Source organism: Cnephaeus nilssonii, assembly GCF_951640355.1.
Source record: "Cnephaeus nilssonii genome assembly, chromosome: 18".
NCBI lineage: Eukaryota > Metazoa > Chordata > Mammalia > Chiroptera > Vespertilionidae > Cnephaeus > Cnephaeus nilssonii.
The window spans coordinates 19,365,141-19,388,057 of record NC_137089.1 but is presented as its reverse complement, the minus strand read 5'-3'; the positions used below and the strand labels follow the sequence as shown (position 1 = coordinate 19,388,057).

Here is a 22,917-nt window from a genome sequence, read left to right as displayed (position 1 = left end):
TGTGCAACCCGGGCATGTGCCCTTGACCGGAATCGAACCTGGGACCCTTCAGTTCACAGGCCGATGATCTATCCATTGAGTCAAACCGGCTAGGACTGAAAATAGATTTTTTTTTAAAACATATTCTTGGGTGAGGATTTAAAAAACAACAACTGCCACTTCATGTAAGATCTCCTGGGTTGTAACCCTTGGTTCATTGAAATAGATCAGCAATTTTCAACCGGTGTGCCCCAGGAATTTTTAAAACATGCAATACCGGGCTATTTAGTCAGGGGCACTGACCTCTTTTTCCTTAATTGTCAAATAAAACAATGACAACAGCCAACACAACAAAAGTTGTCCAGTGTGAATGCATCAAAATTATACCTTTTTTTTTTTGTCAGATCAGCAAAAAATATATTTTTTGGTGTGCTGCAGAATTTTAGTAATTAGCTTCTGTGTGCCATGAGGTGAAAAAGATTGAAAATCATTGGAATAAATAGTACTCTGGGTAATGCCAAAGGACTCAACCCTCTGTTGAATGCTTAATGGAGATGTTTTCTAACCTTTTCTCTCAGCACTTGGCCAGTGCTCTGTTGGCTTGACTGTGAGGAGGACCTATCACTCCAAGTAGAGGCCACATAACATCTGGGATTATGAAGAAGTAATATCTAGGATTATGGTGAAGTAAAATGATGAGGCAAAACCCACACCAGGGCTGCCCTGGAGAATGCTGTGAAAGGCGTCTCCCGGGAGGCCCTGGAATTCCTCCCCTTGATCTTCTCAGACCCACCTTCAGGGGTATTTTCACTCTGGCTCCCTGTATGTGTCATTTCTGATCAAAGCTATTTGAATAACTGAAAAATTAAGTGTTTGCCTGACTAGACTAGAGCTGTAATGGACTGGAACATGAAAACTATTAACAACTGCAATATTCCTCTAATTTGATGGCACAGTGAGGCCCTCCCTCCCTTCCTTGCAATCAAACAGCTCACAGTGGCTGAAATGGTTTGCCAGCGTCGCCTTCTACAGCAAACAATAGGTGCTGGCATTTTAAATTGACCTTTAATTCTTCTGAACCAGCACATTATTTTTAGCTTGTTTGTTGTAGAAATAAAATGAAAAACGAAAGCAGTCTTAATAATATTCCCATCTCCCACCGAAAGCAGGACATGGGGAAAGTTTTTAGAATGACCACCATGTACAAGCTGATTCCAGAAGGGTTCCTTCTGACTAAGACAGATAGGCAATTATGAGGTTCCGATGTACTGCAGAGCTTCAAGAAGAAATAAAAAGCACTTGTGCACTTTAAACTTAAATGAGGCAAGTGAAATATATCTATACTCTTATGTACATCTTACTTTACTTACCACTACCATAAATACTGAGCTAATTTAAAAAAAAAATTATTTCAGGCCCTGGACAGGTCACTCAGGTGGTTAGAATGTCGTATAGAAACACCAAGGTTTCTAGTTCCATCTCTGGTCAGGGAACATACAAGATAGAACCAGTGAATGCATAAATAAGTGGGACAACAAATCAATGTCTCTGTCTCTCTGTCTTTCTCTTCCCCTTCCTCTCTTCTCTCTAAAAATCAAAAAATAATTTTTTAAAACATTTATTTCAGGGGCCAACATATCTAATGATGATGTCATTTTTCTCCATAATATAGGTATACACTTATTTTATTCAGCAATAGTCAACAGGTTTGGAAACGGCAATGCCATAAAAATTAAGGATTCAAATTAAGGTTTGAATATTTTAACAAATGAAACCAATATAGGAAGAAGTTAATATATTATAATGAGCCAAAATTGACATAAGAATAAGAAACCTTAACAATTTCTCTCAGCATACCATGGATTCAGAATACATCCTTTGAAGTTTCTATGCATGAGGATGATTTTTTTTCAGGGCCAATCACTCTCTGAACCAGATCCTGAAGATACATGTTAGAAAGATGACTGGACAAGGTCAGGGGCACAGTTTGTGGCCTAAAGGTCCTGGGTACAGTACTGGTCTTCACATGCATGAAACCTGTGCCCTTGACCTCATTAGAATTATGACCCAATCAAGTGAGCTAATTGGCCTATCCAAATGTGTGAATATAAACCACATCTCATTTTGCCTTAATTATAATATCTGACCAAGAAACCTGGAAATACATAATTACGTGGCATTGATATTTAAATATAGTTATTTGCATGAAAATAGAAGCCAAAGCTAATTTCTTTCATATTCATTATATCTTAGAATACACGAATGGATATTATCTACTGCAATTTGTAACATCATCTTCATAGAATTCTTTAAAACTAAGGAGGAAATTATAAAGGCTAACTCTTTGGCAGCTCAGTTTGAAGTGAAGTGAAGAATGCTAATTGACCACTATCACAACCTGCTCTCAAAGCTGGCTATTTTCCTTTCCATTCATCTAGTGCAAGGCTGCCTTCTAAGGTTTGGTTTCCTTACATGTGAAATGAGGATGTCTACCTCACCGGATTGCAAGGAATCATTGATATAATTAAAGACTCTCAGACAGTGCTGAACACATGATAAATGTTCTCTTATTAAACTTGCAGGCCAACTTACTGTTAGGTAAAAATTAATATTGCAACTTCTCCTACTCTCCATATATAAATTAAGGGGCTGCCATATCAGTGCACAGCCAGTATTTGGAAAAGTGTGGACAGAGCCTCATAACAACTACCATTTGTTGAGTACTTATACACTGAGTGGCCAGATTATTATGATCTCTGAACACATAATAATCTGGCCATTCAGTGTATATCCTATATAATAAAAGGCTAATATGCAAATTGTCCCCTCGACCAGAGTTCGACCAGCAGGCAGGCCGCACAACCGCCCATGTCCCCTCCCCCTGGCCAGGCTGGCCAGACTCCACCCATGCACGAATTCATGCACCGGGCCTCTAATACACACACACACACACACACACACACACACACACACACACACTGAGTGGCCAGATTATTATGTGTTCAGAGAGCATAATAATCTGGCCACTCAGTGTATATGTGCCACTTACAGTCTCAGTTAATCCTTAAAACTAGATTCATTGAGATGATTTCCAAACTCAGGCAATCTGTTTAACAAGGCACCTTCTCTGCAGCAGCTCTGAGAACCCTGAGCTCTCAGATTGGTGTGATCAGATCAATACACAGGCAAAGTACTTGCGTCAACAGCCATGGCTGACATTATCTTGGGTAGGCCACACACTCTGGTTTCTCTGTAAAAGCTCCTGCTTGTGGATTAGCAGTGTCAGCAGCAGCTCTGCAAAGGTAGAGATCTGTTGTGAGGTTTGGTAAGAGGGGCTCCTTAGAACAGCGTCTCTTCCCAGCCCTGAAGATTGAGAGTTCTGGTGTAAAAGCATCTTACTACTCTCAAAACTTACTCTAGTTACTGAGCATGCCCAATGGCCATGACTAAGGAGCACTGAAGATAAAACATAGAAAGCAAACTTTAAAACAAACAGTTGAATATAAGAGTCATTAGCTGTTGCTGTAACCTTGAACAGCCTTGGTTGTATTAAAGTGAATTAGACACAAAAAAGAGCTCTCTTCCATACTGAGAGAACAACTCAAGTTTTAAAAATCCATGTAAATGATAAAAACAAGTTATTAGCTACTAAAATAAGCTCTTCATAGACCCACCATCTTCTGCAGCCCTCCAATCTACCTGAGGGGGAGACCCCTGAACAAACTGGAGGTCCTAGAGCTCCACTCCCTCACCCCCACCCCCAATTTGGCTTCAGCCAGAACCACTCACTTTGGTAACTGTTGCCTTTGCTTAGACATCTTATGAAAGATTTTCTTTGAACAAGGTGCTAAAGAATGAAAATCATTGCAGTATGTTATCCCCAAGGACTAAACAAAATGTGTGTTAGCCAGACCTGGTTCAGACCAACCTTTCAGTAAATAACATTGGTGTTGGTTAGATTTACACTGTAGTTGTAGTTCAGAGTGGTGTTTGGAAGCTCCATCCAGATGCGTTTCTATAGCTACCACCTTCTTCCCAACCACCAATCTTCATCCAGGAACAGTCACTGACCTGGCCAGAGGTGAGTGCATGTCAAAACTGAGGAATTCAGATGTTGAGTCTTGTCAGTTCTAAAAGGTCCACAGACTGACGAATCTGAGGGAAGGCAGGGGTTAGGGGTGGAGAGAGATTAACCAAAGAATTTATATGCATATATGCATAACCCATGAAAACAGACAATAGTGCAACAGTGTGGTGAAGGCCTGAGGGGGGTGGGTGCGGGTGGAGGGGGTCAAAGGGGAAAGGAAAGGGGACATCTGTAATACTTTCAACAATAAAGATAAATTAAAAAAAAAAAGTCCAAACATGTTACTTACAAAGAGCTTAGTCAACTAGTGGGTATCCCTAGCTAAAGCTTAATAACTGGAAATAGCTAGAAACCATGAATGAATATATAAAAAAAAATGTTTCACATGACTTTGATTAATGTTATCTCAGTACATGAAATACTCAATTCAGAAAGGGTAGCACGCTTATCCTATCTATGCCTGTTAGTACTTTTTTATTTCTAATAAGCTTCTAAAACTGGTAATTCTTATGAAAATTACCAAAAACAGAAACCATAAATTTAGAAGCTAAAGAGCCAGTTTGCTACCATGAAATGTTTATCGTATGTTTTTAGATCCATGACTTCTTTTGGGACAATATAACCAGTTTAATACAGGAATTTAATTTACTTACCAACAGAAGTGAAAAAATATGTCCAGACTGTTATTCTTTCCACGAGAAAAATCTCTTCCTAGTTAAAGAAATTATAGTTCCTAAACAGTCTTTATTTCTAAATAAACAAAAACAAAAATCTCACACACATGAAAATCATGACTAAAGCAGACTTCGATACTTGTTCAAGTATTAGGAAAAAGCAGTAAATTTATTGTATTATGGGAAGTTTTATCCTTTATGAACCCCAAATTTAGAAAATCATAGAATTCCCATAACTAAAAATAAATACAAATAACAGAAATGTACATTTATATGTAATTAAAATTTTAAATCTAATTCTATTTAGTTGGAAGTTTATTGGCAAAAACTCTCTAATAAACATATCTGAAAATGCGCTTTGGGGCTATAAAAAGCTTTTTGCCCAAGTTAAATTTCAGCTGATTCCACAGTCACGTTTACTCTGGAAGATTAGTCTAAGGATTTAGAGAGCCCTCATTGTATAGTTTGTCATTTTATTATAAAATATCACTTCAATTCAAATGTATTAGCAATATCTGGCCTGTAGGGTATGACATTTTAAAAATCCACTAAATGTTAATTTTGGGCAGCAACTCTTCAGAAAGTATAAACCTTTAAAAATTCTAAAAGCCCTAGAAAATCAGGCTGGATGGCTTTTAATTGTGGAGAAAAAAATTATTGGGATTTTAAACTAATAAGTCTACATTTTTTACCTGTGAACACAATATGTATCTTCTTTACTCAAAACTATTTTAGAGCTAGTGGACACCCAAAAATAAAGTCATTGTTATTCCTATCTTGGTTTATAATTTAATAAATCAATAATGTGGCCAACACAGGTAATCTGCATTATGCCAGATATATAAAACTGATACAGAAATCATCTGAATGCTTTTAAAGAGTTTTGTAAATGAATGCTTTTGGGGAGGAGGAACTTAAGGTTCCTAACATCTTAAAAATCTACAATAAAAAGGAAAAACTACTGATACTAGTTTTTAAAACTCACAGTCATAATAATGTAAAACAAATGTGTTTGCCATTTTATCTGATTTTCAATGTGCTTATACATGCAATATAAATTATAAATATTTATAACATTATAACACCATCTAAAAGAAAATGATGTACAAAAATCTTTGATAAATAAAATTGCATTTAATGTTTTCTTGAAAACTAAAATCATTGATTTCTTTAATGTTGTACTGAATATAAACAATGCCAGTCCAAGTTAGAGGTAATGTATGCCAACACCAGCTTCTGACAACAGAAACAGAAAAGTTAAAACCCTGCAAGTTTGTCTGATTTAGGTCGGGTAATCATGGAAACAAGTGAATATTTAAAATTATTTATTTTATCATTATGCACAATGAAGAACATTATAGACGACAGAGTTCTTTCCAACACAAAATTATGTACACCCATTTATTCAGCTAGAAACGCCAACTTGAAGAGGTACTGGCATATTCCATTTGTAATAATTTGCTTACAGCAAACAACTGTCTTATAATGGAACCTGTTGAAGAAAACATTGTCTCATAAGTCTTTTTTGTTCTTTTGAGTCTCAATCACTACAAGTTCAAGGTACTTTGACAGAATCCTAGTGTCCTGAATGGCCTGATGAATGCATTAAATCAAACAGTGTGTTTGTATTCGGGAAATACTCTTAAATCCATACAAATGTTGGTTGGGTTGTGGATTTCGTATTTCTCCCACTGGCACTATGACATTTGAAGAACATTTGTTATGAAAGTTTCACACCAATTTTGTTTTGCTCCTTTTTCATTAGCCGCTGTGCCTCCTTTTCCATTTTCTTTCTCTGCTGTTCCGCTGCTCTCTTTTCTCTGTCTGCTATCTTCTGCTGCCTGAAAAGAAACATATTCCCATTTTCACTTTTAGAAAATACCACGCAGGTAAAATGGCAAATACATTCCAGAAAGAAATAGCAGTGCCTTTTTAGCAGCATCAAATGTAGGTAAAAAGCCTCCATTCTTTTCACTGCTTTTTTTATATACCACTCAGAAAAGGCTGATACTGATGATTCAATCACCCATTATTGTAATATTTAAAAAACAGTGAAGGATGTCAAGAACACAGATATGACTTCTACTTAAGGATTAACATTTGATCAGATCTAATAAAGGGGCAGCATGCAGGATGTTTACTTATTGCACATCATGAGAGTAGGAGTGGGTGATGCAATAGGCCAAAGGAGAGAAACAGAAGTTGGTCCTAGATCTAAAGGTTTCGGGTATGAGAAAATAAGAAACATGCAGGGTTGAGAAAGAAAGCTGTAGCACAGTTGGGCATGGCATAGACCACACTAGGTTATATAAAGAAAAATCTAGAGCAGATTACCTATATATGTAGTAGCAAGCTGACTACAGTGAGTGAAATGTATATACAAATCTTAATTATACTTACAACTGGGAGTAAGCAGTTATAAATGACCAAAATTCAAGAAAGCAGAGACTTGTTTTAGGCAACTTTTTGACCATCACCACCAATTAACTAGCTTTAAAAGAATAGTTCTTAAAATTTTAGTTTTCACTAGCTCTTCTCACTTTCAAGCAAAACTGTTAATTTGCACTAAAAAAGTCAAAATGCCCATGGTAAAAAGGGATAGGGAAAAAATTATAAAAGGCTGTCTATGTTACAAACAAACAGGATAATCAAGCCTTGACCTAGTCAGTAGCTAAAATATAAACATCAACAATTAATGTTTCTGGCACAAGAAGAAACTTAGAGATTACTGCAGACAAAATATATTTTCTGTTGATACACATCTGGAATTACTAAAGTATCAGTCTTCTTCCTTAATGAAATTGATCATAGTAGTGGTGAGAGTTTAAGCAACTTTGCAGCACAAAGCATGTCTTCTTACTGACCAAGGTGTGGTATCATGTGAAACACCAAGTTTGGTTTTTTGGGCTTGTTTCATTCAGGGTACAAGAGGATAGTGTGGGCAAGAGAAGGTTTTGTACAGTGAATGTTCAGATATTTGTGAATTCATGTGCTCTACAGTGCTGTCATTAGGATTGCTGGGTTCCAAATAAACAGCCCTTTCCTTTATCCTTGTGGTTAGTAAAATCCCAAATATGTTCTAAAATACTCAGAATTCAATATCTATGATTTATCCAAAAAAAGAGAGTAAAAAAATAAATGGTTTATCTTTTTGGATAATCCATACAATATAAATGATGGCATGTGCAATTTTAAAAATATTTCCTTTATACTGAATAACTGTCAAATAGGAACTAAATATTTAAAACTCTCATAATTTTACTAACTTTTAAATGGACCCCTTAGTATGTGTGTGTGTGTGTTGGGGGCAGGGGGGCCTGAAAGCAAGGACAAGACCAAAAAAGAAAGTCAGTCATGACCTCCAGTTACTTAACTGCACCCTCTGCTGGTTGTACAAGGTAATAGTAATTTACTGATAAAGATAAGCAAGTATACAAAAATTAAATCAGTTTTTTTTTGTTAAAATAGTCAGATAAAGGGCAATTCATTTTCTATCCCTATTATAAAAGCAATCTTTTAAAATAAAATAGCTGTATTTTATTATATCATCTTTCAAGATGCAAACATAATTTAGATACATTTAAATAGCTGGGTTTTCATCAGTGATGATAGTCAGAAACTCTCTTAAGCATATTTTATTTTTACTCTTTGAGCCAATCCAGATAGCAAGAATTAAGTTTATTACTCATAAGAACAAAGAAATAAGAACATACCAACCAACAAAAATAAACCTGAAACCCTCCAGTATATTTTCTTTTCTGTAGAATGGGCTGTACCTGACTTACATTATCTACCTCATAGGGCTTTGAATGCATCAATTCAGATACACATACATATGTAGAATGCTATATAAATTATTTTAATTCATATTGGAGGGGCTAAGCACTATGATAGACCATGGGGAAACAAAAAGAAAGGTATAATTTCTGACCTGGAGGAATACATAGTGAAAAACCAAGTTTCACACGAGCACAGTCATCTTTACTTCAACAGAAGAATTTATAGATTTCTCAGTGACATAGTGGTGACTCACATTCCATAGTAGGACATTTCAAGAGGTAAGTATATTTTACAGGGAATGAAGTATAAAGTATGTAGTGCAATATAGTGTATATATCTAAAAGATCTTATTTGCCATTAATAAAATAATTAATTTGCTTCTATAATACTATACATTATTGGGTTGTGAGGTTTTAACCACATAAAATAGCATACATGGTCTGAAATTTAAAAAAACACACCATATTATATAAGGTTCAAATGAGAATGAAGAAAAATGTACCATTTGGCAGAATAAGCTTTCTTGACCTCAAGTGTAACACGAACCAATCTAGTTGTCCTACTCATGTTGCAATGTAAACATAACTCAGATACCTCAGAACTTCTTCTGCTTGCCAGGCTGCATCTTCCTCTTCTTCCCAGGCATTGGTATTTTCCTGCCAGGTATCCAAGTCACCTAATTCAGGCTACAATAAAAAAACAAAACTGTAATAGTGAAGAGCCATACTTACTCCCCTCAGCAGTCAACAAGAGCATCTTTTAAAATAGAATCCAGACTTTGTCATTTCCCTGTATCTGCTCCAGGTCCATTCCATGTCACCATGTCCTACACAAAGCCCAAATGATTTGGCTCTGGTTTGCCTGCAACTGAGGGGTTCCTGACTTTCAGCACTCACCAGTCCAGGCAAGTCCAGCGTTTTTCCACCTTTGTTTTAAAGAATACTCCTTTAACCTAACTTTTCTTTTTTGCCCACTATAGTTTGGAATGGACAAGAATAAACCAATTCTGTTTCTCTTTTCAGTAAGGGGAAGGGGTCGGGGTCAGGGTGGCGGAAAGAGAAGACTGAATTAGAGATGCCTGACTGGACAACTCTGTGCTGGAGATGAAGTGAAAAACCAAGTTTCAAACTAGCACAGTCATTTTCACTTCAGCAGAACTGTATAGATTTCTCAGTGACACTTACTGTCAGGGTCCCAGGCAAAATGAGGAATCGGGCAAAATCTACTCTTTACTGGAGTGCTTCCATATTGTGCTTCTTTTCCTGTCCTACTTACCATCAGGCTGGCCACTGTTTCCCACTGCTTCCCAGCCCAGATTCTAAAAGTTTGCTTTTTTCTTCCACAGACCAATGAAAATGCTCATTCTGGAATGTTTCTAGTAAGGTATGGAAGTGATTATGTGCATAAAATAACTAGAACCAATCTGTGAACAAATTTATTATGTTCTCTTTTTCAGCACTTACACCTAAAAATGAAAAGATGTTAAATTTTCTCCTCCTATCCATAAATGTAATATCCTATTAAAATTGTTTTTAAATTATTTCTAATTATCTCTTTAATATAAATTTCTAAAAAGTAGAACTGCTAAATCAAAGAAAAGATTTTTAAAGCCACTGAAGCAAAATACAAGGACTGTCTTGAAAAGTTGTACCAGCTTATCCTCCCAACAGCAGTAGGTAAAAGGTCGTTTCCTTGTACCTTTGTCAATACTGGCAATTATTTTTTCTCTTTGCTTTAACATCTAAATATGGTGTCTTATTATTTTACTCTGAATTTGAGAACCAGTAAGATCTATTTTTCTTCATGTTGTTAGGTTACATCTATTTCATTTGTAAATTTATCCATTTTTCCACTGAGGTTTTTGACTTTTACTGTATATAACATTTAGATATAAAAATAGTGAAACTACTAAGACTACAAAAAGGAGTGATATCTGATCCTTTAGTAGAGATTGTCTTCTAAGTAAAAAAGAAATAATTGTAAAAGATAGATTTGCTACATAAAACTTAAATATATCAAAAACATCCAACCCAAAATATAAAGTTGAAATATTGTAAAAGATGACAGAAAAAGTTAATATCGTTAGTATAAAAGAGCTACCACAACAATACAAATGGTAAGCTCCTCTCCCCTCCCCCCCCACCAAAAAAAAAATAGAATGTGCAATTTAAAAGAAGAAGCTTATTTGTGGAATGGGTGATAAAACATTTTTGTTGTAGTGAACAAAGTACAGGAGTCTTCTACCATTCTCTCCTAGGCCAGTGGTCAACAAACCACGGCTCACGAGCCACATGCGGCTCTTTGGCCCCTTGAGTGTGGCTCTTCCACAAAATACTACGGCCTGAGCGAGTCTATTTTGAAGAAGTGGCGTTAGAAGAAGCTTAAGTTTAAAAAATTTGGCTCTCAAAAGAAATTTTAATCGTTGTACTGTTGATATTTGGCTCTGTTGACTAATGAGTTTGCCGACCACTGTCCTAGGCAATGCCCCTTATTTTGTCTGCTTGGGAGGAAAAGCATTGGAGATAATTTCTACCTACCCTTTTTACCCCTTCCCAACTCTTTAAGCAGTTATATATTTATAACTTTATAATGAGCTATAATCCTACCTAATAATAGAGTAATATGCAAATTGACCGTACCTTCGATACACCCACAAGCCACACCCACCAGCAAACCGTTGCAGGGACGCTGGGGTGCGGCCGAACCCAAGGCTGGGAAAGCCTGGGGCACCAGCGGGGAGCCTGCAGGGATCACAGGAAACCACTGGGGGTCGGCTCCTACAATCCTTAGCAGGGACGCTGGGTGGGGCCGAGCCCAAGGCCGGGAAAGCTTTGGGCGGAGGCTTTCCCGGCCTTGGGCACCAGCAGGGAGCCTGTAGGGATCTCAGGAAACCACTGGGGGTCGGCTCCTACGATCCGTAGCAGGGAGACTGGGGTGCAGCCAAGCCCAAGGCCGCCGCCCGGGGCCAAGCCCCGACTCTGAAAGAAGGCAGAAGGTGGTGGCCACAGCCAAGGCCTGGGTCCCTGGTGCAGGCAGCCAGGTGAATGAAGGTCTATTGCACGAATCTTCGTGCAAACGGGCTACTAGTTATGTTATAATATCATATAACTAGAGGCCTGCTGCACGAAATTCGTGCACGGGGGGGTGGGAGGGGTCCCCTCAGCCCAGTCTGTCCCCTCTCCATCCGGGACCCCTCAGGGGATGTCCAACTGCTGGATTAGGCCCGATCCGGGGATCGGACCTAAACCGGCAGTTGGACATCCCTCTCACAATCCGGGACCACTGGCTCCTAACTGCTCACCTGCCTGATCACCCCTAACTTGCCTGATCACCCCTAACTGCCCCTCTACCAGCCTGATCACCCCTAACCACCTCTGCCTGCTGGCCTGATCACCCCTAACTGCCCCCCCTGCCAGCCTGGTCGCCCCTAACTGCCCCCCCTGCCAGCCTGGTTGCCCCTAACTGCTCCCCCCCCCCCCCGCCGGCCTGGTCAACTCTTACTGCCCCCCCTGCCGGCCTGGTCGACCCTTACTGCCCCTCCCCGCCAGCCTGGTTGCCCCTTACTGCCCCCCTCTCCTGCCGGCCTGATCGCCCGCCCCCAACTGCCCCCCTGCTGGCCTGGTCATCCCCAACTTCCCTCCCCCCACCCCTCCGCCGGTCTGGTCGCCTCCAACTTCCCCCCCTGCCAGCCTGGTCGCCCCATGCAGCCTGCTGTTCAGTCATTTGGTCATCCCTCACTAACCCCCCTGCCGGCCTTGTCGCCCCACGCAGCCTGTCAGCCTGCTGTTTGGTCGTTACTGTTACTTTGACAGCGTCCCGGAGAATTTGCATATTTTCTATTATTAGTATAGATTACTGTTTGGTGGCATACCTATACTAATTCACTGAAGAGGTTTGAACAACTTTACCAATATGGAGCATACATATATGAATATTTATAATTTAGAAATAGAAAATAAAAAATTGCACATTCTGGTGTTATGCTCTTTAGAGAAATATCTATGGTGCTATTGTGTTATCACATATGATCATGTACCTGCATAGGAGTTATCTAAGTTTGTAGTATTTATTATGTGTGTGATCATTTATTTAACATTGTACCTTCCCCATGAGAATGCATTCTTCTGAGGCAAGGACATGCCTGTTTTGCTTACTTTCCATGACATTACTAGCACTTACTAGTAGTATAACATCTGGCATTAGTAAAAATAGTGTTTGATCACTGAATAAAAAATTTATATAAACATGGGACCCCTGGACAGAGACCTCAGAAGCATCTGTGTAGTTTAAACAAATATGACAGATGAAGAGACAGACAGATGTAGTGGTTTAAAACTATGTCTGCAAATTTTTTGATACTCCTTCTTTCAAGAGATGGCACTTAGTTCTTCTCCCCTTGCATATGGGCTGGATTTAGTAACTACTGGTAGCTCCTAATGAATACAATAATGTGGAGGTGACAGTGTGTCACTTATAGAGCTAAGTCATAAACAGGCATTGTGGCTTCACCCCTACATGCTCTCTTGTTCTCAGTGATCACTTGTTCTGGGAAAGTCAGCAGTATGTCATAAGAAAACTCAAGCAGCCCTATGGAGAGGTCCACTGCAAGGATGTGAGGCTTTGTAAAACCAACCAACATTAATTTTTAGGGCATGCAAGTGAACCACCTTTGAAATGAATTCTCCAATCCCAGGCGAGCCTTCAGATGACTACAGCCCCAGCTAATGACTTGTCTGGAAACTTATTAGAAACCATGAGCCAGAACCACCCAGTTTATTCTCCCCTGGATTCCTGACCCACGTAAGCTGTATGAGAAGAAAAATGTTCACTGTTGTTTTAAACCACTCCCTGTGGGGTTGTTCTACAACAATAGGTGACGCATATAATCAATTAAAAATTACTAATCAATAATCTATCAAAGCATGTTTAAGCTTAGGTCTGGACCTTGGTGTTTTTAAAGTTCAAAGGTGATTCCGATACATTTCTAAGGTTGAGAACTGCAGTTATATACTTTCCTCACTACTTTTGCCCTTAAAGGTATTGCATTTAAGTCAAACACATTTAAAGTCAAATCATACTTTAAAGATAAATAAAATCTATTAGGGAAACAATTCACAACTCACTTAAAAATAACCTGCTGTCATGGTTAAATTTTAGTGGTAATCTCCTTAAAGGTCGTATTTTTAAATGACATTTTGTTTCTATCTTTCATGTACACAATGGGACTCTGATGTTAGTATCTGATGTAATTTACAATCTCATAAAGAACAGGAATAGTAAAACTCCAGATTAGCCTCTCTCAATCTGACAAACATGTTTCAAAGTAACAGAAATCCAAATACTATATTCAATTCATTTTGATTGTTTTTCTTCTTCTTTAAAGAAAACAGAATCAAAACAATCCTTGCTTAGATACCATTAACATACTTACTGATTGATGAATAAATGGCATATCTTGCGTAGCTGCTAATCTACTAGAGAAACCTGTGCTACCATCCGGAACGCCAAAATTTAATGGTTCTCTCTTCTTAATAATGATCTGAAAGATTAATTGAAATAGAATTATAGGAATATTTTATACATCACTACATAAAAATAGACAAAATAATTAAAACTAACCAAGCATTTTATAATTATTTTAAATATGTTCTACCTTTCTTCTTTTAAAATTTACAACGTAAAAAAAATTTTAGTCTATAAAAAGTACCAAAATTATTAGTTGTCACACAAATCAGTTGCATAGTGAGAAAAGTAATAAAACATTTTCCTCTTCCTCCTTTCTTTCCCTGCTTTCTTTCTTAGACCTCGGGTTCCCAAAATGTTATTAGGCACTTAAAAAGCTATATCCTATTTAAGTATAACCAGCTCTCTATGCATGTAGATATCTATAAATACATTAACTTTTTCAAGCCAGTAGTATTACCTTTGTAACTTAAAAGCATTTTCATTCTAATTAATTTATTAGGGTACTATTGTAATATATTGGGTTACTATTAAGAGCAGCAATATACTTCCAAAATACTAAGAAACTCACTTAAACTCCTTGAAAAATACATAATGCTTTTCAGCACTGAGACATTTAGATAACTCAACAAAAACAATTATGATTACAGCATGTAAATGTTATCAGCCTTGAAAATATAAACAATAGCTGAAACTAGATGAAAGGTAGAAGAGGGTGAAAAACTCTAACAGAGAAATGTGGAACAAATAAGTTCCTCATTTATAAAGCATATTTATAAAAAAATATTTTCTATGCTTGACTGAACAAGAATTGAAAGTTTAGGTGTGTGTGTTTTTTAAATAGCAGAGTAACTGGTGAGGTATATTGGAATAATCTTCCTCTCTAATAAGAGAGTAATATGCAAATTAACCATCACTCTGTTACATAAGCCACGCCCACCAGCCAAGCCACACCCACCAACCAATCAGGGTGAGTATGCAAATTAATCCCAACCAAGATGGCTACCAGAAGGGAGGCTTGGGTTTCCCCGGCAACAGAGGAAGCCAACCTTTCCACACACTCCGGTGGGCCCAGGCCTCCACTCAAGGATACAAAGTTTCAATTGTAGAAGGTAAATAAATTCCAGATACCAGGGCCTCTGCTTGGGTCGCCAGGGGCGTGGCTGGCCTGTAAACCACCACAGGCCCCTCACCCAGGCCTCTCCACACCCCAAGGGAACCCCACCCTGATCCAGGACACCCTTCAGGGCAAACCAGCCAGCCCCCACCGGTGCACCAGGCCTCTATCCTATCTAATAAAAGAGTAATATGCAGATTGACCATCATTCCAACACACAAGATCAAGATAGCTGCCCCCATGTGGTCAAAAATCCTGCCCGCAAGTGGACACAAGATGGCCAGCAGGGGAGGGCAGTTGGGAGGGACCAGGCCTGCAAGGGAAGGCAGTTGAGAGGGACCAGGCCTGCAAGGGAGGGCAGTTGGGAGGCGATCAACCCTGCAGAGGAGGACAGTGAGGGGTGACCAGGCCGGCAGAGGAGGGAAGTTGGGGGCAAACAGGCTGGCAGGGGAGCAGTTAGACATCAATCGGGCTGGCATGGGAGTGGTTAGGAGGTGATCAGGCTGGCAGGCAGAAGCGGTTAGGGGAAATGAGGAAGGCAGGCAGGCGAGCAGTTGGGAGCCAGCAGTCCAGTGGATCAGGCCTAAACGGGCAGTCGGACATCCCTTGAGGGGTCCCAGATTGGAGAGGGTGTAGGCTGGGCTGAAGGACACCCCCACCTCCCCGTGCACGAATTTCATGCACCGGGCCTCTAGTAACATAAAATTTGAAAGAGTGGAAAGAAGGGTAAGGGTAGTATGAAATAAACCCTCATTTACCATAGTATAAAATCAATGGGCAATGTTTGTGAATGGTAAATCAAGGCACAGCAATTTAAGCAAGATAGATGATAGAGATATATAAATATAATGAAAAACACTAGAAGCCTAAACAGAAAATTATGTATGAGTGGCTGCTTCTGGAAAGTAGAACTGCCTATGAAAAGTGATGGGGCAGAAGTTCTTTGCTTTTCAATATAAGCTCTTTTGTAATATATGATTTTAAAAAAAAATTTTAAGTATATGTACTACTTGATTAAAAAAAAGAAAAATACTCAGCCTTTGTTCTTCTTTTAATAATTTCGTATATCTTTAAGTGATCATCCATATTCAACTCAAAAGGGATTAAATAAAGTATGGATGACTAACACAAAACTAAAATTACTCTAAGTTCTCAGAGCCTTGCCTCAGTTTTATAATGGTTACAAACAACAGAAAGCACTTAGTTTATAGACATCACTAAATTGCGTACACTTTTAAGGTTAGAATTGTATTTTATTTTACTTAGTCTCTACAAATTCTGGGATATACAGCAGAATTTGTCTAGATATAATTTTTAAAGGTGTACAAATTACTAGATCTGTGTCTAGGTTACTTGACTATATAAACTTTCACCTTTAACATGACAGACCACAAATTAATAATCAGAATTTCTAACAGTACTAGTTATACTGTCTAATTTTAACTATGGGAATATGAAAAGCAGTTTCATAGTTTAATTGCTAAAAACACAAATCTTTAACTTACTTTCTGAGTTTTCCTTATAGTTGGTGTCATGTCCTTAAAATAGTCAGGTTCCAGTTGTTCCAAAGCATTTTGCTGTGTTGCCACATTCCCATTCCCTCCTTCAATCTTTATACTTGTGGGAGCATCTTCATCCCAGGAAGTCCACTCTTCAACATCCGTCTAAATTTAAGCGATTAATACTGTCAGCCATATAAGGAGAACCTAACTGACATTTCATTCATTGTTTATTAGAAAAATGGGCTTGCTAAAATATTAAGTTTCAAACTTTTTTGACCAACAGGAAAATATAAATTTTATTTCACATACCAAAACTACATCAAAAGTTAAAAAAAATACTTTTACTCTGAGTTAGACATTCTTATATCCATTAAAACAAAACAAAAGCAAATACTTTGAAAACTGAACTGACATTAGAACTACAGTCCACAAAAGGAGGATTGGAACTTACAACCTAAGCCTAATCAGGTTGATTGCCTGATTACATAAAGAATGTCAACATTCTTAATAGTATTTAAATAAGGTAAGAGTCTCAAACATATTCAAAATGTCAATGAAATAACCCAAAATTATTCAGCACACAAAAATCAACAAATCTCAACTCACATGGGGAAAGTCAATCAACAGACACCAATCCCAAGGTGATATAAATGTTGACTAAGACTTTAAACTAACTATTATAAATGTGGTCCAACAAGCAACCACAAACCACAAACACTCTTGAAACCAATAAAAAAAATAGAAAATCTCAGCCAAACAATAGGAAATAAAATAAAGAACCGAGTAAAAACTTTAGAATCAAAATTTGTAACAACAAAAAATCTGAATTAATTTCATGACATACTAAATGGTCTGAAATCCAGTTTGAAAATATGGTTCCAAAACATTGATTCAACCTTTTGAAAAAAATTTACCTGTTTTGGAACTGATGAATAATCAACTGTAGTTGGCAAAGTTATTTGGTCTCCACTTAATTTCCGTCCTCTGCCAGATCTAAAAAAAAGGAGAAAAAATTTATTTCAAGAACTATCAAAACAAGCATAGGTAAAAGCACTATGGACAGTAACTTAAGGCTTATAAAAGATCTTTGCCAATTTTAGAATTAGGTAGCTTAATAATTAAGGGTTGTTCATTAAGATAAAAATGAAAAGCATGCATCAGATGAAGGTATCTAACTAGGAAGAAGATAAACAGGTTAATTTGAACATAAAATTTATTTACCTGCATATTAATCTCTTCAGGAATGAGAATAATGTCGCTAAGCAGGTACAAACTTTAAATAACCGAAACTGTGTGATAGCCATGATGGGAATCAAAACCTGTGGAAAATGCACAAAAATAAATGCATTAAGTTGATTTTACAAGCTATATTTCTGCTCTGAAGTCAAGCTTAAAAGTCCTATTATAAGCTGTGAAAAACAGGCCTATTTTTTTACTTTTCTTTATAAACCACAAATATAGCACAGTAAATTTAAAATTAAAATGTAAATCATGGGAGGTCCAGGATGGTGGCGGTGGAGGACACTGAACTCACTTCACCCCTTCCCAAATATACACATATATAGACAACAATGACTCCTGTACAGCTGAGGGCTGAATAAACAGCCTCTGAACAACAAGAGGAAGATACCAAATAGAGAAGGCTCGGAAGCCATGGGAACCCTTCAGGAGCTGCAGGGAGCATCATTGTTTAAGTTTCCCTCCACATTCATAAGGTGGAAGGAGCTCTATTCCTGGGATTTGGATTACCTGCAAGACCACCACAGCTGTTCCCAGCTACACTGCCCTGAGCCTTTTGCTTCCTGAACAATGGGATCAAGCAGGAAAAACAGGGTGTCCCTGAAACACTAAAGAAAACTAGCAAACCACAAGGGAAGAGAGCAAAAGATGAAAAGTATAGAAAACTATCAAAACCAAATAACAAAATGGCAATAAGTACATATTTATCAATAATTACTTGAAATGTAAATGGATTAAATGCTCCAATAAAGACAGAGTGGCTGCTAACAAGAGACTAACTTCAAACTGAAAGACATACAGAATGAAAGTGAAGAAATGGAAAAAGATATTCCATTGGAAAATAAAAAGAAAGATGGGGTAGCAATACTCATATTAGACAAAATAGACTTTAAAACAAAAAAAAATGTAAAAAGAGACAAATAGAGATATTACATAATTATAAAGTGGCCAATACAATAAAAGACTATAACCATCATAAATATCTATGCACCCAACATAGAAGCACCGAAATATATGCAATTATTAATGGTCACAAGGGAGACATCCACAGTAATATAATAATAGGGGATTTTAATACTTTATTCACATCAATAGTTCATCCATACAGAAAATTAGACCAAAGTGACTTAATAGGCATATGTTGAACAATTCATCAAAAATTGCCTAACACATTTTTTTTACAGTGTACCTGGAATATTTTCCAGAATAAATCGTATATTAGACCACAAAAATTGATCATATATTAGACCACAAGTGTACATGAACATGTTCCAGAATAGATCACATATTAGACCACAAAGCAAGACTTAAGTAATTTGAGAAAACTGATACATCAAGCATCTTTTCTGACCACTATTGTGAGGATGAGAATATTTTGTCAGTAATAGATGCACTTTTTCTGATGAAACAACTGGAAATTTTATTTCTAATTACCACTGAAGTCATTCGATTTGAAAAAATACTTACTGAATGACACACAACAATATTAGTGGCAAGGTGATGACCCTGTCTAAGACTACGAATAACACAAGTATGTCTGCTTTCATCACTTCTAATCAACATGGTAGTGCAAGTTCTGGCCAGTGCAATCAATCAAGAAAATAAAATAAAAGGCATTCAGATTGGAAAGAAAGAAGTAAAACTGTGTGTATGTAGAAAATTCAATGGAATCTACAATCAAGTGTATTTTTTATGTTAGCAACAATCACAAATTAAAACTTCGAAACAATTATGAGCACAATATGAAATACTAGCAATTAAGAATTTTCTCATTCTGCAAAACATTTGCTTTTGTGATTAATGAGAGAGAAACTAATATTCACTGACCAGGTACTGTGTGCCAAGCACTATCTAATATTATCTCACTTAACTCATAAAATGATCTTATGAGATAGATATTATTGTTCTCATTTCACAGAACTGAAGCATAGAGAGTAAGCATATTTCCCTGTTCCCATACCCAATGACTTTGATTCAAACCTAGGTCTTTTTAACTCAAAAGCCAAGAATACCTCACTAACAATAAACGTTCTTAGAAATTTGGTGATATAATTTCCAAGATAAATTTCCCAACCAGTTGCACTTAAGTGGGGAAATGCAATCAAGCTAACTATCAAGCAACACTTGATTTTATCCATTACACTGATTTGCCGACAGGAATATTCTTTGGGACTCATATTTACTTAATGTTCCAATTTAATTCATTGAAGATATATAATCAATTCAATTCATTGAAGCTATACTTAGCACCTACTATGTAACAGATTCTACCAAGAATGATGGGGAATACTACTGACCCAGTACTGAGAAACTGTGTTCACTGCTCAGCTGTCACAGGCTTGTGTCAATGCAAGGGAAGGAGGCAGAGCCCCCATCAGTCTTGCTTAGTTTAGCATTTTAGGTCTTAACCAATGCCAAGCACATAGTAGGGGATTCAGATATTTGTTGAATGGAGAGAAATTAACATTCCTTGAGCACTCAACATGTTCTAGACCAGAGATTTTCTATCTTTTTTTATCTCACAGCATACATTAACTAATTAATAAAATTCTGCAGCACACCAAAAAATATATTTTTTTGTCAATGTGACCAAAAAAAATTAGGTATAATTTTGATTTGCTCACACCAGACAGCTATTGTGTTGGCTGTTGTCATTTTTAATTTGACAATCTAAGGGAAATGAGGTATGTGCCCCTGACTAAATAGTCAGGTATTGCATGTTTTAAAAATCCTTGCAGGAGACCAGTGTGCCTCTTGAATATTGCTGTTCTAGACAATGTGTGTTCTATCACCTCACTGGAATTTTTTAAAAAATATATATATTTTATTTTATTGATTTTTTACAGAGAGGAAGGGAGAGGGACAGAGAGCTAGAAACATCGATGAGAGAGAAACATTGATCAGCTGCCTCCTGCAAATCCCCTACTGGGGATGTGCCCGCAACCAAGGTACATGCCCGCAACCAAGGTACATGCCCTTGATAGGAACCGAACCTGGGACCTTTCAGTCCGCAGGCCCACGCTCTAGCCACTGAGCCAAACCGGTTTCGGCTCACTGGAATCTTAAGAACTGATGAAAGTGAAGCTCAGATGCACTCACCCAGGATTTAGAGGAACTGAACCCAAAGCTCAGGCTCTTCCCACACCATATCCCACTTGGGAAACCTTTAATTTTGCTAGTATACTCATTGCCTCAGTTTGCTTTTTGAAATGGTCTTTAGATCACCAACTTGATAAGCATTGTGTCAGGCTAACTTGCACTTGGGTTGCTTCAAAGTATTTACTAGAACTAAGATATGCTAATATCATCTAAATTTAAACGTAAGATGTCACTAAAAATTACTAAGAAAATACAAAAGCTTGAGATAAAGCAGAATAAGTTTCAGAACCATGAAAACAACCAAATCCTCAGGGCTTTTGTAGAAATGACATCTCTAGGAAATCAAAAGACATGACAGACACCTCAGCTACGTCAAGGGAAAAAAGATTCACCTACAATTTTAAAAGAAGAATTTTTCATTAGAAATGGAAAGATTAACATTATCTTTCCTCCCTGCAATTCAATGCAAACTACTGGGGAGACCCTTTCCGTCGCCGCGGCATTACAATTTATGAAACAAGTCAAGCCACCATCTAGGCTGGTACACGCTGGAGTAAACAACTCACCAAGAGCTGTATTTCTAAAACATTGCGAATGTTTTTAATACCAACATTTGAAAAAAAAAAAACCAAAAAACCCATATGATTTGATACAGTACAGAATATCCTCAATGAAGTTTGCAACTCTCTGAAGTAGGCTGAGGAATATCACAAGGCTCCAAAGATAAACTCTGCTGGAAATGCACTTGACATGTCAAACACCCAGGTTTGGCAGTGGCAAGTAGAAAGGGGGAGCTGGAAACAGCATGTGAGAAGCTCTGGGTCCGAGTCCAACACGGAACCAACCAGACCTGGCCGCTGAAGCCAGGCCCGCACGTCCGTGGCGCCACGGAGGCGCTCCTAAAGGCAGGCTCCAGTCTCCAGGAGGACTCGAAAGCAAGGGGTTTCCTAACGAACACGCTTTACCACGTCCGACGGCCCACCTGACATTGCCTGGTAAATCAACAAGGCCATCCCCACGGTGCAGAGGAGGAAAATAACAGCGTTTCCAGGTTACACCACCCGACGCCATGCGCACGGCGGATTGGGAAAACGCTCTCCATCGCTCCAAGTTGGTGCAGGTGGGCTGGGACTTGGATTTTTGGGATTTGGGGAAAAATCTGCCTGGGAAAGGAGCAAGGTCTGCAAAGAAAGGGCGCAAAGGACCGGCAAATGTCCCTGCGGGGGAGGGGAGGCAGGTAGGGGGGGGGGGTCCCGTGAGCCGATCGCCGAGGCGTGAGCGCGGCATGGCGAGGGCTGCACGCCCGGGGCCCACTCCCAATCGCCCTTCCCTCACCCCACAGGCCACCCTGACCCGGAAACAGTACCCCAGCATGGCAGTTGGTGGGGGGGGGAGGGGGGAGCGGGGAGACCTGCGGGAGGGGCGGTAAGGAAGGTGGGAGGACGCGGAGTGCGGAGCGAAGAGGAGGGGGGCTGGCCCAGAGAAGGGCAGAGGGCACCCCGAAGGCCAGGGTTCCGACGGGGACGGGGAAGGGAAGCCCCTCGCGGGCGCGCGCGAGCCGCACACACTCACCTGCCCCTCCCCCTCCCGCCCGCCCGGCGGAGGCTCCGAGCTGCCGCGGGCCGCGCGCGCGCGCGCGCACACACACACACACGCAGGGGGCGGGCGCGCGCGCGCGCGCGGTGCCGGTCGCCTCTTCGAGCTCGCGCTCCGCCGGTTCAGTCCCAGCCCCGCTCATTCAAAGCCGGGCGCGCGCTCCGCCGCAAGCGCCGTTGCCGCCGCGCAGCTGCCATGGCCGCCGCCTCCTCCTCCTCCTCCTCCTCGGGAAACCCTCCCCCAGCTCCTCCCTCGACGCCCTCCTGGAAGGGGCCTCTGGGTTTTCTCCGGGGCCGCACTTCCGCCCCCCGCCACACGTCCCGTCTGGCCCAATAGGCGAGAGGCTGCGGGTCTGACAGCCAATGGGCGCCGGGGGGGCGG

General features: G+C 39.2%; 2 protein-coding genes across 3 annotated transcripts in view; both read right to left on the bottom strand.

Annotated features, from left to right (window-relative positions):
* Positions 1-5,854: 5,854 nt before the first annotated feature.
* EBAG9 (estrogen receptor binding site associated antigen 9) lies at positions 5,855-22,719 on the bottom strand. Of its 2 annotated transcripts, none has more exons than XM_079796722.1 (7): positions 22,513-22,719; positions 17,824-17,921; positions 17,517-17,595; positions 16,606-16,764; positions 13,952-14,059; positions 9,115-9,206; positions 5,855-6,581 (listed from the first exon to the last, which is right to left on the bottom strand). In XM_079796722.1, the coding sequence occupies exons 2-7, from the start codon at positions 17,904-17,906 to the stop codon at positions 6,461-6,463; spliced, it is 642 nt and encodes a 213-aa protein (XP_079652848.1). In that variant the 5' UTR covers positions 17,907-17,921; positions 22,513-22,719; the 3' UTR covers positions 5,855-6,460. The 2 variants fall into 2 exon arrangements, with proteins under 2 accessions (XP_079652848.1, XP_079652849.1); XM_079796723.1 differs by lacking the exon at positions 22,513-22,719 and adding an exon at positions 21,923-22,458.
* Positions 21,694-22,917, bottom strand: part of PKHD1L1 (PKHD1 like 1) — a gene marked incomplete at both ends in the record, with an annotated part of 145,722 nt that continues 144,498 nt past the window's right edge. Inside the window, one exon of the mRNA XM_079796306.1 lies at positions 21,694-22,103. Coding sequence (XP_079652432.1) covers positions 21,694-22,103 — 410 coding nt within the window. The remainder of the gene's footprint in view (positions 22,104-22,917) is intronic.

Coding starts and splice junctions, on each gene's coding strand:
- EBAG9 (XM_079796722.1), bottom strand. CDS start 17,906: ATGGCTATCACACAGTTTCGGTTATTTAAAGTTTGTACCTGCTTAGCG. Junction 17,596..17,823: donor CTGAAGAGATTAATATGCAG/GTAAATAAATTT, acceptor CCTTTTTTTTAG/ATCTGGCAGAGGACGGAAAT. Junction 9,207..13,951: donor TGCCATTTATTCATCAATCA/GTAAGTATGTTA, acceptor TTTTTATTGTAG/CCTGAATTAGGTGACTTGGA.